At 35.3% G+C, this 17,681-nt stretch overlaps 1 protein-coding gene across 5 annotated transcripts; it reads right to left on the bottom strand.

The window, feature by feature from the left end:
* Positions 1-5,344: 5,344 nt before the first annotated feature.
* On the bottom strand, positions 5,345-9,715 carry TFIIIA (transcription factor IIIA). Of its 5 annotated transcripts, none has more exons than XM_088956134.1 (9): positions 9,520-9,688; positions 9,179-9,270; positions 9,000-9,042; positions 8,483-8,653; positions 8,071-8,205; positions 6,834-7,116; positions 6,396-6,631; positions 5,995-6,138; positions 5,345-5,872 (listed from the first exon to the last, which is right to left on the bottom strand). In XM_088956134.1, exons 4-9 carry the CDS (start codon positions 8,615-8,617, stop codon positions 5,681-5,683), a joined length of 1,125 nt encoding a protein of 374 aa, XP_088812260.1. In that variant the 5' UTR covers positions 8,618-8,653; positions 9,000-9,042; positions 9,179-9,270; positions 9,520-9,688; the 3' UTR covers positions 5,345-5,680. The 5 variants fall into 5 exon arrangements, with proteins under 5 accessions (XP_088812260.1, XP_088812265.1, XP_088812261.1 ...); XM_088956139.1 differs by having other exon boundaries at positions 5,995-6,120; XM_088956135.1 differs by having other exon boundaries at positions 8,996-9,042; positions 9,520-9,684.
* Between the last annotated feature and the right edge of the window lie 7,966 nt (positions 9,716-17,681).

Genomic DNA, 17,681 nt, shown 5'->3' with positions numbered 1-17,681 from the left:
CGGTCAGGGGTCTAGTTATTGGGTCGAACAATCTGACCATTCGACCTGAACAATCGGCCCGTTCTGACAAAAAAAAAACAAAAAAGGTCAAAACCATTCGAATAGTTAACCGCTCGGGTCAACGGTTTGCTTACCAAAATCAATGGTTTTGGGCAAATTTCCGATTTTGGGAAAAATTGAAACCGGTCACCTAACCAATTCCCGATTTTTCTAGTTTGACCATCCAATCTAGTCCAATTTTGAAAACCATGCTTTCAAGCACTTCTGACAACCATCCAAATATTTGTTTTAGGAATATACATTTTGGATGATAATCTGAACTGAGTTTTTGCCCATTTAACCTTCAAGGTGAGATCCATTGAATTGGGGAAAGGGGGGGGGGGGTACAATCATCCTAATCTAGCAAAGCATTGCAACTTATGGGGCCCCAGACTAAGTTTTTGCTTCCTGTTATTCATTATAAGGCTTTCATCCTTGTGTAGTATCAAGCTATCAGGCAATGATAATAGGGTTTTATGTAGTTTGTCTAGTATTGATTTCTTGACACATTCATGAGATTATAAGATCATTTGCCCTAGAAAGTGAAGAATTATTTTGTTTTGAAGCAAGAGATTACTTGCCTTGGCATTTGGAAAATATCCTGAATTCTTGTTGTAACGATTCCATTTCCATGGCTTGTAGCCCGTAGATCAATAGCAATGACTTCCCATGTGTTTTGACAAATTGATGGCAGGTGTTACTGGGAGTTTGGGTTTGAAGAACAGGACAAGTTCACTCAAAACCTGACCATATTTAGGAATGAATTTCATGTCAAATAGTATGTGGTTTCCTATTTGGGTACATCTTTTGGGTGAAATTTTCAACCAATATGCTAGATGAACAATCATTGTGGCGATCTATCATACTTCTTTCCATGGTTTTTAAAAATGACCCAGAGACCGAACCGGTCAGGGGTCTGGTTATCGGGTTGGACCGTTCAACCCGAACAGTCGACCCGTTCTGACAAAAAAATTAAAAAATTAAAAAACACAAAAAAAACAATCAAAACCATTCAAACAGTTAATTGACCGAGTCAACGGTTTGTTGACCAAAATCAATTGTTTTTGGAAAATTTCTGATTTTGGGGAAAACTGAAACTAGTCACCTGACCGGCTCCCGATTTTTCTGGTCTGACCGTTTGGTCCAATCCGGTTCGACTTTGAAAACCATGCTTTGAAGTAACACTTCTGACAACCATCCAAATATTTGTTTCAGGAATATACATTTTGGATGGTGAGATCCATTGAATTGGGGGAGGTTACAATCATCCTAATCTAGTAAAGCATTGCAACTTATGGGGCCCCAAACTGAGTTTTTACTTCCTGTTATTCATTATAAGGCTTTCAGCCTTGTGTAGTACCATGCTATTAGGCAATGATAATAGGGTTTTATGTAATTTGTCTAGTATTGATTTCTTGAAACATTTATGAGGTCATAAGATCACTTGCCCTAGAAAGTGAAGAACTATTTTGTTTTGAAGCAAGTGATTACTTGCCTTGGCATATGGCAAATATCCTAAATTCTTGTTGTAATTATTCCATTTTCATGGCTTGCAGCCCGCAAATCAACAGCAACTACTTCCCATGTGTTTTGACAAATTGATGGCAGATGTTACTCGGAGTTTGGGTTTGAAAAACGACTCGGAGACCAAACTGGTCAGGGGTCCGGTTACTAAGTCGAACCGTTTGACCCGAATAGTCGGCCCGTTCTGACAAAAAAATTAAAAATTAAAAAACAGTCAAAACCGTTCGAACGGTTAACTGCCCAAGTCAATGGTTTGCTGACCAAAAACAATGGTTTTGGGCAAATTTTCGGTTTTGGAGAAAACCGAAACCGATCACCTGATCAGTTCCCGATTTTTCTAGTCCGACTATCCGATCCGATTTGGTTTTCAAAACTATGCTTCTTTAGGTTGCAGATAGATTCTCTTAGTACCAATTAGAGAACCTGTGTAGATGATCTGGTGTTAACAAAGGAGAATTATGAGCATCACTGATATGATTGCAAATTGGATCAGTTTTTTGTGAATTATTTTTGTTGTATTTAACACTTGTTTTGTTTTCCCTGGGGAGCAGGGGAAGAGCTAGAAATTTATATTGGGGTAGTCAAAGGGCTTGTGGCTGGCTAGTGTGATGCTAATGGGGATCAGGTCAATTCTTTTTTTCTTTTACTCAAAGAAGAAAGAAAGATGTATACAAGTGATTCGTTCATCTTCGTATAGAAGTGGATATCTGAAGCAGATCTCTGTACATAAACCCTTGTTTTATTTTGTAATTGTTGGTGTAAGCTGAAATTTACAAAATTCCTCCTTGCCCTTGTATAGCTTCCAATGTTCTACAGTCCTACTATACTGGTGTTGACCATTAATGTTATTGAAAACAGTACGAGGGAATCTTTCTCACAGCTTCTAAAACACTATAATGCAGATACTTGCCTTCAGGTCATAAAAAGATTAAAAGTTAAAATGTGATTGCATAAACTAGGGCTGCAAGTCGGGCCGGGTTAGGTCGGGTTGAGGCCAGCCCTATCCCAACCCTAAGTTCTAAACCCCAACCCTAACCCTAACCCTAACTAAATTCCTTCAACCCTAACCCAACCCAACCCAACCTGAAGTCAATTTCGAATTGGGTTGGGCTCGGGCTAGGCCCAATCCGACCTTCTTCCCATCCCTTAAAACCTTATAGAATTTCTTGATTTTAGATCTTAATTCAACTTTCACTACATACATTAATCCTATGTTCCATTAGTATTTGTTTATTGATGTTTTTTTTTTTTGTTCTTTTGGTACAAAATTCAGAAAAAAAAAAACAGTGTTAGAAATTACTATAGTTTCTTTTTGAGCGATAAACAACATAGAGGAGATGAATAAAATTTTCAAAAAATATAAAATAATGTTATTAAGGTTTTAGTCTTTCAAAAAACATTATATATATATATATATGACATGTATAATAGAGTCGGGTTCAAGTTGAGTCAAGTTCATGAATTTCAACCCTAACCCTAACCCAAGCATCAACCCGACCCAACCCAACCCAACCCAACTTTTTCAGGTTGAGTTAGGGTTGGGTTTGGGCTAACTCGACCCAAGTTGCAGCCTTAACATAAACCGAGGGTTAGTACAGTTGGTACCCTCGATGATTTGTCCCAACGTGGTTATTTAATGTGATGTTATATCATAAAAAAATAGGGCCCAACTAGGGCTGAACTGAACCATAAAAATTTCAAAAAATAAGGGTAAATTTCTTAAACTACCCCTCTAGAAATTGACTAAGTATATCTTATTGCTTGACTATTGTTTCTAACAATTGACTAACTCTACGCTTACCATTAATATTCTGTCAAAACTTGTACACACATGACGTATATCTTTTTGGAAAGTATGAACAGACCTATGTAGATTTCTGAATTCCACTGCATATCTATAAACATTCAAAATGACAAATACCCCTACTCTATGCACCAATGCCTACCTGTGCATTAACATCAATTCCAACAGTACTTTGGGCTTAAAAATTTTGACCCTGAGCTGAACCATCATTCTCCCTATTCTTTTTAAAACCCAATTTTACCCTTACCCTCTTCTTCCTTTCAACAGCGGCAAATCTACTGAAACACCAATATCGGTATCAGCAACCTGGATCTTACAATATGTTTCCTCTCGAGTGTGCAGCAATCCATATTGCGGCCCTTCGCCAATCCGTAAAACCCTCCCTTTCTTCTTTTAAGGTTCTAAAGCAGGTTCACACCAGAGAGGAGAGATCACAACAACAACGACGGTGACGATAAAGGAAAAGGAAGCTTCTGTTCTCTGCTGTTGCAAAGTTGCAGGGAAAAAGAGGGACCTTGTATTTCAAAAGAGCAGCAAGCGATTGTTGGTTATTTGAGCGAATCTGAAACTTCTCACAGAGGTGGACTTCTTATGGATTCAGCAATTTTCGGCGCTTGAAGAACCAACTTGGAATCAAAGCATCGGCAGAATTTGAAGCTTTTGCTTTCGGTCCAAGGCTCTGATTGAAATCACTAAATCTTTGGAGGATCTGAAGCGCAAGAATTTTTTCCCTTCATTACCACAATAGCAGTCCCGGTCGTGTGGGCGGGATCCCCGACAAATTCGAGCGACGAGTAAGTCATCACCTTCGAATGTTCCCATTACGGCGTATAGAGCAACAAGCTGCAACAACATGGCGGAGCTTCTCGATGAGAACGAATGACTTAGGAAAGAGAATACACACCTGAAGCACGAACTAACCCAGTTGAAGAACTTTCCAACAGTATCCTTGTTTTGATGACGAAGTATGCCAATAATCAGCAAGAAAACCGTAGCTTCTTGGCGAAGCCCCTGCTTGATCTATTTCTTGTGAAGCATATCTCAGAAGATTCTGATGCCGACACTTTGGTGGGTCAGAGCCGAGTGAAACGGAAGATGGAGTCGGTCAATGACTATAGTCCATTGGTGAGGGGGTGGTGTGGTGGGTATAGTTGCAGTGCTTTAAGACTTTAGTATACGTCAAAATTTGGATAGGGAACCGAAATTGAATTGATTTTCAAATTCGTATCGTTTGCGCTTTGTTCATTTGAATTCACCCACGACGAGATTGAATCATAACTCTCTCACTCAACAGATGCCGGAGACGATCGGTTTTAATGGCAATAGAATCCAGAGGTGACGAAGTTGAAGTTGGAATCGGAGTTAGAGTTGGAGCCGGAGATGTAAATGAAGACGGAATTGTTATCAGAGACAGTTGGAGTCGGAGACGTAAATGAAGACGGAATTGGAATTAGAGACAGAATTGGAGCCCGTGACACAGATGAAGATGGAATCAGAATCAGAGAGAATTAGAGCTGGAGACGTAGATGAAGAGCTTCTCCATTGACTGATAGTTGGAGCGGAGGGGTTGTGGCGGTAAGTGGAGGTTAAATTTGCAGACAAACAGCAACACTCTTCGCTTCATAGTTTTCCAACACAGTGATTCAGAAACGGTAGAAAACTTGGGTGACCAAAACACTCTTCACAACCCAGGGGTCTTCTTGGTGGGATGAAGGGCAAATTCAATTGGGTTTTATTTTGAAATTTGAGAAATAATGAAAAGCAAATTTGATATTATGTTTCTTTCCATTAACACATGATGTCAATTTTTAGAAACAGTAAGAATGCTTTAAGAAAATAGTCAAAATAGTCAAACAGTAAAGGTATACTTGGTCAATTTCACAAACAATAGAAATAATTTAAGAAATTTACCTAAAAAATAATGGCCTCCAAAATTTATATATTTACCCTTTATTTGCACATGCACAGTAATGCAAATTTGAAAAATAAGGATATCATTAGAATCAAAAAGTTATAACATGGACGAAAGGGGAGAGTTTACTACAAAATGTAATTGACATTTAATTTGGGTCATGGGTCTCCAATTAATGCATCCAATACAAGGCCCTTGATGCTAAACATTGCTACCCTGACAAGCTGATTCATAGACCATGTCCATGCTAAACATCTGTAGTAATTACAAATATTACAAAAGATGACAGTCATGAGAAAAACAACTAAATCTTCTGAAAAGACTACCACGAAGACTTACTATGTATATATATAAAATATCATCATGTACAAAATTATGGGCACCTCTCTCATGATCTCATCTCATTGCTCTTCATCGTGGGTGGTCGAGGAGAGTAACCAAGCAAGGTAGTCAGAACCCTGGCTCAAAGCCGAATCCATTTGACTGGGTGGAAGAACCCTCTTCCGCAGCAATGTCTCGACAGCCGGGCACTTTCTTTTCCGCCCACCCCTGGGCCTGGTGCGGAATAGCTCATCTGACTCCACAAAATCCCCCTGAACAAAAGAAATCAGCATTACCCACATTTCATCTCCATTGATACCGGAAGCAATAATGCATTGCTTCAGAAATCAGAATAGAAGCACTAGCCTCCAAAAGCGTCGTTTTTCAAACTTACTTGGACATAAACATGAGATCCTGTCTTCTCGTGATTATCTCTTACATGCTTGTAAGGAAACTTCTTGCCACATCCAGGAAATCGGCAGGCAAATGGTCTAAGCTCGAGATGAACAGCCTTTATATGCTGGTTGAGATTTGATTTCTGAGTCATAAAAATAATTGAACACCAAGAGTTGGCATCCAAGCAGTAATGCAAACTGAGACTAAATAACCAACAAGCTTTTGGTGGTTAATTTATCAATTCTTTTAACAAGGAAATCATTCATTTTTTTATTTATCAATACTTTCCAAGTTAGTGGGTTGAGAATGTGTGAAGACGTTTAAACAAATCAAAACCATAATTAAGATGTATTTTTCCAAATAAAAAAGCTTGTCAAAACAATTACTTCAAGAACTTACAGTTGAGAATGTGTGAAGACAGCCCTTGAAACTGCACTTAATACTCTCGGATGTAACTCCAGCTTCGTGTGTCCTCATATGTCGCTTGATATTCTTCTTCAGTTGCTCCACCCCACAGACCTCACAAGTGATGTACTGGTGGCAAGACTGGATATGAGCTTTAAGGCATTCAACATTTGTGAAGCATTTAAGACAGCCTGGTTCGCTGCAGAAAGCCTCCACAGTATCCAGCTTAACTGCAATAGTACTTGATTAATTAGCCTAACTTGTGATCAAGAAATGATCACCAAGAGAATTTCATTGTTACAATGTATAAGAATTTGAACACAAAAGAATGAAAGTCTAACTATAGTGTTGTTTTTTAATACTATTAAATCTAGGCAACTATAAAAACAGCTTAATCAAACTCAAAAAAGTTCAACCAAAGAATCAACTAACCATGAGAGTCCATGTGCTTCCTCAGCTTTGATGCAAATCTAAACACCTTTCCACACTCCTCACAGGCATGCTTCTGACCATCACCCTCAGAGAAAGAAGGCTCTTCATCATCATGCATTTCATTCACATGCCGCTTCATGTTGCCCTGTAAAGAGAACATGCGATTGCAGTTCTCCATAGGGCAGGTGAAGAGTTTGCCTTGGTGCTGGAGGAGGTGTCGAGTCAAGTGATCTTTTCGTCTATAACTTGAACTGCAGTCATCCACAGGACAAGTGAAAGGCCTCTGCGAAGTAGTAAAATAAAGAGTGCTCAAATCAACTTTTTTAGATGCATATATAATATTACAAATACACATGTTAACATATTTTCAAACCTTGCAAATGAGGAAGTGCGTGATTGAGGCTGTCTTGATGGAGCTTCTCAGGCGGTCCCCCTGCCTGGTACTGGTCCATTCAAGCTAATGAACCACCCCTCGCATTTTGGAGTTCTCTACATGGGATCCAATGCTTCACGCTATAACATCTATGGGTTTTTGATATTTTGATAATCCAGAAATAAACCCTAAAGCCTGCGAGATCAATTCTCCTTAAAACATGCAATACTGAGGAAAATGTAAAACACCAATACAAATTCCCTCACAAAAGACATCAGTATCTATAGAAACAAAATGTATTTGTCAGCCAAACAATTACTTGCACCAAAAATTCATGTCTCAAACATGAGGAACAGATAAAAGATGAAACCCAGTTAATTTCTCTTTTTTTTTTTGACAGATGGAACATCAGTCCTGCATAACTCCATTTCAACATAATAATTACTGAAAAAAGCATGGCCTTAACAACCATCCACTTGGAGAGTGTTTAAGTTCCACAGTCAATACTGTAACAATCCCCTAAATTAAGCTCATGATGGCTAATATTAAAGAGTCAATGGATTCAGTTCATGAAGTGTAGGAACAAACAGATAATAGATTAAATTCATCAAGGGGGAACTACAGAGATAACGGCACCACCCTGCCTGATTACCCCATTCCCACCAACTCCATTTCTCGTTGGACTCGTTTAATTTTGGCAGGGTGGAGGAAGTATCACAGTAGCCCCAAGAGACAACTAATTTCAAGTGGTTAAGCTGAAAAGGTATGAAAACTTTTCTTAATTATACTGTATTATACGCCAGCAGTTTCAAAAGAGCATTAAAACATTAACATAAGAATTAATCACTAAAACAAACAATTTACCTCGATTGAATGACTTTGCATATGCTGTTTCAAGTAAGCAGGTTTTCGGAAGCTTGCACCACACTCTTCACAAGTATTTGATTTCCTTTTCTCTTTTTCTTGGTCATTATTATCTCTTTTCTCCTCCATCTCGTCCTGAATTTTACAAGGAATTGCAGAAAACAAAAACTAGTTGAGAAATCATTTTGCAAAACAACAATAAACATTTCACAAAGAAAAATATGTCCAAGTGGCAAATACAAACAAAACCCACATGATTCTACAACCTTAATTCATACAAACACGCAAATAACTGCGATTGTACTCATTAAATACTAAATTAAACAGTAAATCATCAAAAACCACAAAAAACTTAGATCAATTTCAATATGTTTTAATCTTGATGAGGGAAAAAGGTAGATAGAGATGAAACCTTGTGGTAGGTGAGGATATGAGAGGTAATCAGAGATTTCTTGGATCTGCAAATTCCACAGAATTCACAGTAGTAGCGCCTTAAGTCTCTGAAAATTGGCCCTGTAAAAGCCCCTTCTTTATCTCCTCCTTCCATCTTCTATTGTTTTTGTTCTTGAGTCGAGAAAACAACCTACAAGAAAACTCCCAAGTGTTTTAGACAAATAAAACCCTAAAACAGATGAGCCCTCGAAAAAACATAAAAAAAACCCTAGAATTCTCTAAAAGATGTAAAGACCAATGTTCAAAGAACTGGAAAGGGGAGAGGTTCAACCAGAGGTCAAACCATGATGATGTAATAAATAAAAATATAAGTAATTAATAGATAAAATATAGAAAATTATAAATAAAAATATATTTAAAATAAGACCATTTCAAAAAGAAGAAAACTAAACATATGAAATACTGAGATACTGAGAATGCCCAAATATTGAAAATCAATTAGAGACAGTAGATTGAAACTTAGAGTTGCGACCTACAATTCTTCTTCCGAAACGAGACCAGGAACCAACTGAGTTTGGACTGAAAAAAAAAAAAACAATTAGACTTTTTATAATTGAAAGTTAGCAAATTAAAAAAACAAAAACAAAAACAAAAACAAAAACTGAAACATGAAAAAACAAAGAATAAGAGAGGATAAAAAGAGGAGACTGGAAACCTTCAATTCGTCTTCCTAAACGGGACTGTCAAACCAACAAATCTGGCAAAACAGGGGTTTTGTTCTCTCAAACAGAAGAAGGCTACATCATGCTATCATCAAAATGAAAACACAAGTGAAGATGCAAATAATAACAATTATAAATAATAAATGAAGCAACAAAATCAGAAAACAAAGGCTAGATATGATTGGTTTTGTCGTTCTGCGACTTTTGTCAACATACTCAACCGATTATGCATATGATATCTTTGATGATTTCAAATTTTTAATCATTTGCCAAATCGATTTTAATAAAAGTTTTGATCAAAATAACAAAAATAGTCAAAGAAAAAATTTTAAACCTCACGCTTTTGGCGCTTGAACTTTGGCGCCTTGGTGGTGCCGTGGGTTTTGCAATCGCCTTCCTGGCCTGCTGAGTTTGAGAATGGCGGTGGAAGAAATGCCGAAATAGAAGAGAGAATGAAAGGGGAAGGAGAAGAAGAAGAGAGAGCAAAAGAGACATTAGGGTTTGAAATCGTTTTGGTCTTTTCGGGGTTTATAGATCGAAATTGGAGTAGGGCAAAGGTTTTCAACTTTTGTTTTTGTCTTTTTGTAGGTTTTTTGGTCTTTTTCCAGCTCAAAGACTTAAATAAATGAAGACTGCAAATAACCGGCTGGTTACACGAAACCGGGACCAGTTCACCCATTTCTAGGACCGACCGGACGGGTCAGCTGTTTTTTCCGGTTTTTTTACAACTGTGGCTCTGGGGGTATGACCGAATCAACCGAGGGACTAAGTCACGGTTCAACCGGTCCAATCATCCAGTTTGGTAGAAATTGAAGGAGCTACACAAGAGGGTAGCTCAGTAGCTCGGCCCCAAACTCCGGCTCTCTAAAGTCTTCTTTTGCTTTTGTTTCAGAGAGGAGAAAAAACAACTAGAATATTACGGTTTTTTTTTTTTTGAAAGAAAACCCTAAAAATAGATGAACCCTTGAAAGCAAACCCTACAACCCTCGAAAATTATAATAATAATAATAATATAACACATTCAAGTATGTCAAACATTCAATTTATTTATATCTTTCTTAATTGTATTATTTCAAATAACTAATATGATTTTATGATTTTAAATTATTAATCCCTATAAGAAATAATTTTATAATTTTAATTATCTTTTTAAATGATCTTTTTATCAGGATGAAACAAATAAAAATGGACTTGTTTGTACTTGCCTTATTTGCTAATGTTATTTGTTGTTAGGATTGTTTATGTTAATATATTACAATCAGGGGTACTTCTTGTATTTTTCACACCTTTTAAACACCATAATATATAAGTCAGTTTAGGAACCGCCACTAACAACTTTTGCCAAACATTCTCCCTTTTTCCTTTTGTTTCTTCTTTTCTTTTTTATTCTCTTTGAAACTAGACGGTATCAGAGCAGGATTGGAAGAAGTTTGAAGCTCATGTGCTTCCTTTTTTTCTCCTCTAATTTGTTTTGTTTTCTCTAGAATGATCAAAACATAACAAATCTAGAAGAGAACTAATCGAATAAGTGATTTTTTGCTATTCGTTTTTTCCCTTTTGGCAATCAAAAGGGTGATTGTTTTGGGTGTTTTCTCTCTTCTTGTATTGGGATTATGAGTTCATGGAGAAGCTTTCTCAATACTTCTCTACTTTTGTGGTCTGCAATCCATTTGGTTGTATGTTGTATGTTGTGTCTTGTTTTATGGATTCAACACCAAGTTTTAGACCAGCTGGTAATTTGTGTAGTGTTGTGTTTGGTGTTTGAGAAATTTTCTTTCATTCTAGCTAATATCACTTTTTGGTAGTGTATAGACTGTTAGGATTAGCTATATGTGTTTTTTCTTTCCTTTTTTTTAATCGGTGCTGTATGAAGTTGCTTCTATGTTTTCCAGTCGATGGTAATTGTTAACAATTAAACAAGACTGATTTTTATCTTGGTTGATGCTGTTTTCCTTTTCTAGTACAAGTTCTAAGTGTGGTTGCTACTCCGTTTGTGTTTGGGCAATGTCTATCGAATATTCAGCCATCTTAGAGGTCTCTAAAAGTCAGGATATGGTCAATCCAAGTGTTGGAGTTAGGGTTTCGCTATGGTGATCACTGTCCTTGATGGACCAAATTATTTGGAGTGGTGAAAAATGCTAAAATATATGTGGGCTCAAGAGAAAAACTTGGGTATTTGTCTGGTGCTATTCTTCAACCTAAGGTGGTTGGTTCAACTCATGATAAGTAGGACTGAGACAATTACTCGATTATGTCTTGGCTCATGACCTTTATTCACCTTAGTCCAAGGAAGAACTTCATGTGGGATGATGCAACAGGTTTTTCTGAGCAAAGGCACTATGCTCGTATATATCAACTCTAAGTAGAGTCATCCACTTATAAACAAGGGGAGAAAAAGCCTATCATCCTATTACTCTTCTCTCATATCAATGTGGAAGGAGTTTGATTATTATCAAGATGTTGACTAGAAAATGAATCAGATGAAAAAGAGTATAGAAAGCTTGTAATTCAGCAGTGGGTATTTACTTTACTATCTGGTCTTAATCCAAGTTATGAGCCCATTCATGTTCAAACATTAGGGAGTAAGGAGCTCTCATCAATTCAGGAAGTGTACCCTTTAATTCAATCTAATGAGTAGGAGAATAGCCATGAATCCTCTACAAGGGGGAGCAACAAGTTGCTTTCGTTTTGGCCAAAGGGAATGGTGAAAGTAAAAATGGGTGGTGACATAATGAAGAAGACTGAAGATGATGACAAAGATAAGTTACGGTGTTCTCATTTGTTTTACACCTTAACATACCAATGAGACATGTTGGGATCATAAAACTTTCGGTTCTTCTAGAAGAAGAAACCACAACAGTCTGGGAAGAAACCTAGTTCAGCTAACTCTAGTATTGGTGCTCATCTCAGAAGAGTACCTCCATAGGTTCTAACTCTAAGGAGGGAATCTTGAATACCTTATGTGATTAGTTGGAAGAGTATGGAATGACTCGCTGTCAACTTGAAGAAGAGACTCTATCACTCCTACCTCACATGTAATCCACTTTAGGTAATCAAGCATCTACATTCCATATGTGTCTACTCCATCCTCCACCCCTTATATTATTGATTATGAGGCAACCAACCGCATGCTTGCTAAGACTGAGACAAGCATGTTTTTAGTATACCTTTTACTCCCTAGTAAAGACAAAGTAGGACTAGTAGATGGTTCTCACACCACCATTGCTGGCCAAGGTACTATGTCCTTACAAAACGGTGTTCACCTTCATTCAGTTTATCATATTCCAAAATTTCTTACCAATATTTTATCCATTACTTATATTACTAAGTCATTGAATTGTAGTGTAACGATTTTCTTCTAATTTTTGTGTTTCTAAGGTTTGACTTTTGTGAGAACTAGTAAGTATACAAGTGCTTTGCATGTGGTAATTCTAGATGATTATAATCACAGTAGTAGTGTATCCAATTTTTTTTTTATAAAAATCATGCATTTTTTTTGTTTTTTATTATTAATTGAATGAAAATTACAAAATCCAAATCTAATTATGTAAACTCCTCATATTGGGATGCAAAGTTTTAGGTATCATTGTCAAACCTAGTTGCTTGGTTGGACTCTGTTTTAGCTTCGTAGTGTATCTTTTCTATTCATTTATCAAAAAAGGATAAGTTTTAAAGAGAGAAAATTGAAGGATGTGAAAAGTAATATTTGAAATTACATTTTAAACCTCACAATTAAATAGAGATTAGATGCAAAAAATGGTGTAATTTTAGTTAAAAGAAAAGTTCTACAATCTTATTCATGTTTTTAGTAGGAGTATAAATATAGAATTATAGATGTGTTCAATTTTTGTTTTGTAATTTTTTTTTATTTCTATGTGTGTACAAAAACTTTGTTTAATACGATAGATATAGGATATTGTATATATGCCCAAATGTTTTTTTTTTGTAAAACTTATCTTTTTTTTTTCATTTTTGTGTTTTTATATTTCATTGTTTTTTTATTATTTAATTTTGGTATTAAAGGTAATTAACACATTTGACCCAAAAGTTGAACTATTGATCTCGGTCCAAGAGGAAAATAATTCCATTTTTGGCTAGCTTAGATTATGTATTTCATTTTCATCATCAACAAAAATAATTCTTGTTTATTACTCTTACTTTTTAATTTTATTAATAAAAATATCATAAATGTGTAATTTTTTCTATATTTTTGTAATTTTCTATATTTATTTCTATTTTAAAATTTTATTATCCAACTATAATTTCATGGGTTGACCAATTTGATTATGATGGTTGAATTGCTTAGTCATCACCTGGATTGTGGTTTTATATTTTTAAAATTATTGGACATATATCTAATTAGTAGCATTTATTAGTGATAAAATAACATAAATATAGGACTTAATAAGATAGAATGGGCATTAGCACCTCAAATATATGACTTAATGTGAAGGATTTAAATGAGGTGAAAAATAATAGTTCAAATTACATTTTTTTGCCCTTACAATTAAAAAGGGACTAAATTCAAATTACATTTTTGACAACTTTTATATTTCCAAATGTGTAAAAATAATTCTTATTTATCGCACTTTTTTTTGTTTAATATGATGAGTATACAATGTTAGAGATGTGCCCAAGCGCTTTTATTGCAAAATTTATGTATTTTTTTTATTTTATCTTTTTTTTATTATTTAATTATGACAACAAATATTGACACATTTGACCTAAAAGTTGAACTGTTGACCCCGACCAAATAGGAAATCAATTTCATTTTTTGATTGGTTTAAAATTTGTATTTTATTTCCATTATCAATACAAAGAATTCTTCTTTATGACTATTTACTATGATTAATATCAAATATCAAATAAATGGCCCATTTTTTCTACATTTTTATTTTATAAATTTGTTTCTGTTTTAAATATTTTAATATTTAACTATGACATCATGGATTCACCCAATTGACCCCTCACAATTAAAGAGGGACTAAATTCAAATATAGGGGCATTTTAGTAAAATAGAAAGTTCCACACCCTTATTATTGTTTAATGTCAAATATATGATAAAATATTTCCAAATTTTCCTTTAATTTCTATATTTATTTTTGCACTTTATCTATTTTTCAATTTTTATTGTTTAACTGTTGCAACATGAATTGGCCCATTTGATCCAAAATGGTTTAATTTCTTACCAGCACTTAAAAGAAAACACTATTTTTCCTTGTAGATTTTAAAAGTGTAATTTTTTATGTTATTGGAATTATTAATTTATTATGTATAAATTTAATTAGTGGAATTCAGTGATGAGAATACATTAATGCTTTAAATATATGATTCAATGAGGGTGAATGGGAGTTAATACCTTAAATGTGAGGTTTAATGAGAAGGAATTGAAAGCATTGAATTCCAGTTAATACCTTAAATGTATTCAATTTACATTTTCTACCCTCATAAGAAAGGGACCATATTTCAAAAATGAGGGGTATTTTAGTTAATAAAAATTCCAAAAATTTTAGAAGCTATTTGAACTTTTTTTAGTAGTATAGATGATTGGTAAGGGATGTGTGGTTGATGGTCTCAACATCTTGGATGATGTTGTTGCTTTGGAGTCAAGTAATACAACAAGTTTTCTAACTCAATCTGAGAGTCCTTGTAATAATGCCCATATTTTTTACTTAAGCATTACGGTCTGAGCCATTTGTCTTTTTCATCTTTAAGAGCTTTCTTCCCAAAGTCATTTAAGCTAGTGTTTGACTCTTCTTTTTAATGTCCTACTTGTCCTTCAAACAAACATTGTAGAACAAGTTTTCTCTAAAGAACAAAATTATTGATTTTTTCCTTTCAAATTGTTCATTTTGATGTGTGGGGCCCTATTATTGTAATTGCTAGGGGAGGTTGTAGATATTTTATTAATTACATTGATGATTTCATTCCTTAAGTAATACAAGAATTCCAAAGAATGGTGTTTACTCAATATAATGTAGAAGTCTTAGATCTTCACTCAGACAATACTCGTGAATACTTTAGAAATGATCAAAACCAATTTTTTCTCATCATGATAATTCATCAAAGTACGTGTTTGAGAACTCCTCAATAGAATGACATTGCTGAGAGGAAGAACAATCGGTCCCTATTCATATTTTTGGTTGTTAATGTTCCATTCCAGTTAATGTTTCGTTGTGTGACCCTAATTGTGATCTTGAGCTCCCTTTTACTATTCACAAAAGCACTTATTCATGCACTACTAAGCACCCTATTAGCCATTTCATCACTTGTAGTATTTGGTTGATCTTCATGAAGGGAAAAATTTGTGGGATGCAAATGGGTGATTGTAGTTAAGCATCATTCCAATGGTTCAATAGAATGGTATAAAGCTAGGTTGGTGGCCAAGGGCTTCTCCTAGACATATGGTGTTGATTACAAGGAGATATTCTCTTTAGTTGATAAGATGAACTCTATCTATGTTCTTATCTCCCTTTTTACATTGATGGCAATTACATTAATTAGGTGTTTAGAGTGAGTTCCTAAATGGTGATATTGAAGAGGAAATTTACATGGTTCAGCTTTCGAGGTTTTCTTCAAATGATATAAAAGAAAAAGTATCGTTTCAATAAATCATTGTATGGCCTAAGACAATCTCGTAGGGCTTGGTTTGGAAGATTCAATAACGCAGTCAGGCAAATTGGCTTTAGATAGTGTTAGAATAACCATACCTTCTTTGTTAAGAGAGAATACACTTATTGTCTATGTAAGTGACATTGTACTTATAGGAATCTGGGAATCAAAGATATAGAATCTAAAGAAGCTTTTGAGAACTCAATTTGAAGTTAAAGATCTAGGCCCCAAAAATATTTCCTTGGATTGAAGTTGCACGGTTAGACAAGGACATCTTTATTTCCTAGAGTACATCCTAGATCTCCTATAGGACATCGGTAAATTTGGAATTAAACTAGCAAATATTCTAATTGATGTTGATCATACTTGGAGAAGAAAGTGGCGAGTCCCTCTTTGAGATGAGACAATTTCAAAGACTTATTGGGAGATTGTTGTACTTGTCCATGTCCAAGCCTGATATAGCCTATGCAACCAAAGTGTTAAAGCACTATATGTGTGCTCCCTAGAACCATTCATCTTTTTGCAATAGGAAGAATTCTTAGGTACTTGAAGAAGTTTCATGGTGAAGGTATTTCTCTTCTCCAAGCATGGTCACTGAGGGTAGAGACATTTATCGGTTCTGATTGGACATTGTTAATGACAAATGACATATAACAGGTCATTGTACTTTCGTTGGGGATAATTTGGTGACTTGGAGAAGCAAGAAGTAAGCCATGACTGCTAGATCGAGTGCAGAGGCTGAATGTAGGGTCATGGATCTTGAGATAACTAAATCGTTGCGGTTGAAGAATATGATGATAGAGTCAGGAGTAGAAATTCAACATCTAATGTCATTGTATTGTGACAATAAAACAATGATTAATATAGCCCACAATCCTGTGATGCATGAAAGGATGAAGCATATTGAAGTAAACAAGCACTTCGTTTGTGAGAAGATGGAAGTCCTTAAATACTGTTCCTACGATTGAAGTAAACAAGCATTTGAATCGTATGATTTGATTAACAAATCTTATGATATATACTGTTCCTACGATTCACTATGATTCTAATAAATTCAATGAATATTTTTGGTTTATATGTAGTTTTGTCAAGGGAGATTTATTTTGAAGTCCTTAAATAAAAAATGATTTATTTACATTACTTAAGAGCAGGCATTGTAAGTTATAAATAACATATTGGCAATTCCACTTGAAAAGCAGCACTCTAAAGTCTAAACCATGAGTGACCCTGAAAACCGATGCGTTGCAATTTAGTACAATATAGCAATATTTTGAAGTTTGAACCACTCTCCAGATAACAAGAATCCACTTATCTTTAGCCAGCTAGTGGTCCGTCACTGACTGGAGCAGCACTCATAGTTACAAATTTACAATGTTTATGGGGCAAGAAAATCTCTATACTTTCACATAATATCCATTGTTTACATTGAAAGAGCATTCTGTTTATAAACAGAACACTTTATTTTGAATCTGGGTCTTTTCTCGCAGAAAAATACAGTCATTTGATGCAGGAACATAAACGCATCATTTGAATATCAGACACCAGTAATTCTCAGATGCTTAGAAACAGCACGCAACATAATAGACAATTGCCAGAACCCGGGAAGTAGACGATCATACCATCGTAAGCCTTGACTTGGATTATAAATGTAAAGCCTGTCCCACTACCAAGAACTCAGAAGCAAGCAGCCCCCTAGGGTATTGGGAGGGGTAGACTGGATGGGTGAATGTATTTAGGATTCGTTTCTTTGGCTCATGAAATCTTTCTCAGATTTATAAATGTAGAAGCTGGGAAAGAAAGATTCCCTCGTACTGTTTTCAAGAACATCAATGGTCAACATCAATGGTCAGCTGGGAAAGAAAGCTATGCATGGGCAAGCAGGAA

The sequence above is a fragment of the Nelumbo lutea genome, chromosome 7, assembly GCF_056320005.1.
Source record: "Nelumbo lutea isolate HS-2025 chromosome 7, American lotus-T2T, whole genome shotgun sequence".
NCBI lineage: Eukaryota > Viridiplantae > Streptophyta > Magnoliopsida > Proteales > Nelumbonaceae > Nelumbo > Nelumbo lutea.
Note: the sequence above shows the minus strand (reverse complement) of the source record. Positions and strands in the feature narration are given on the sequence as shown.

What these genes read in the sequence shown, in the direction of transcription:
- TFIIIA (XM_088956136.1), bottom strand. Translation starts at nt 8,617, where the DNA reads ATGGAAGGAGGAGATAAAGAAGGGGCTTTTACAGGGCCAATTTTCAGA. An exon ending in ATATCCTCACCTACCACAAG is followed by an intron (nt 8,206 to 8,482) that starts GTTTCATCTCTA and finishes TGTAAAATTCAG; the next exon opens with GACGAGATGGAGGAGAAAAG. An exon ending in GTCTTCACACATTCTCAACT is followed by an intron (nt 6,139 to 6,395) that starts GTAAGTTCTTGA and finishes TTTATGACTCAG; the next exon opens with AAATCAAATCTCAACCAGCA.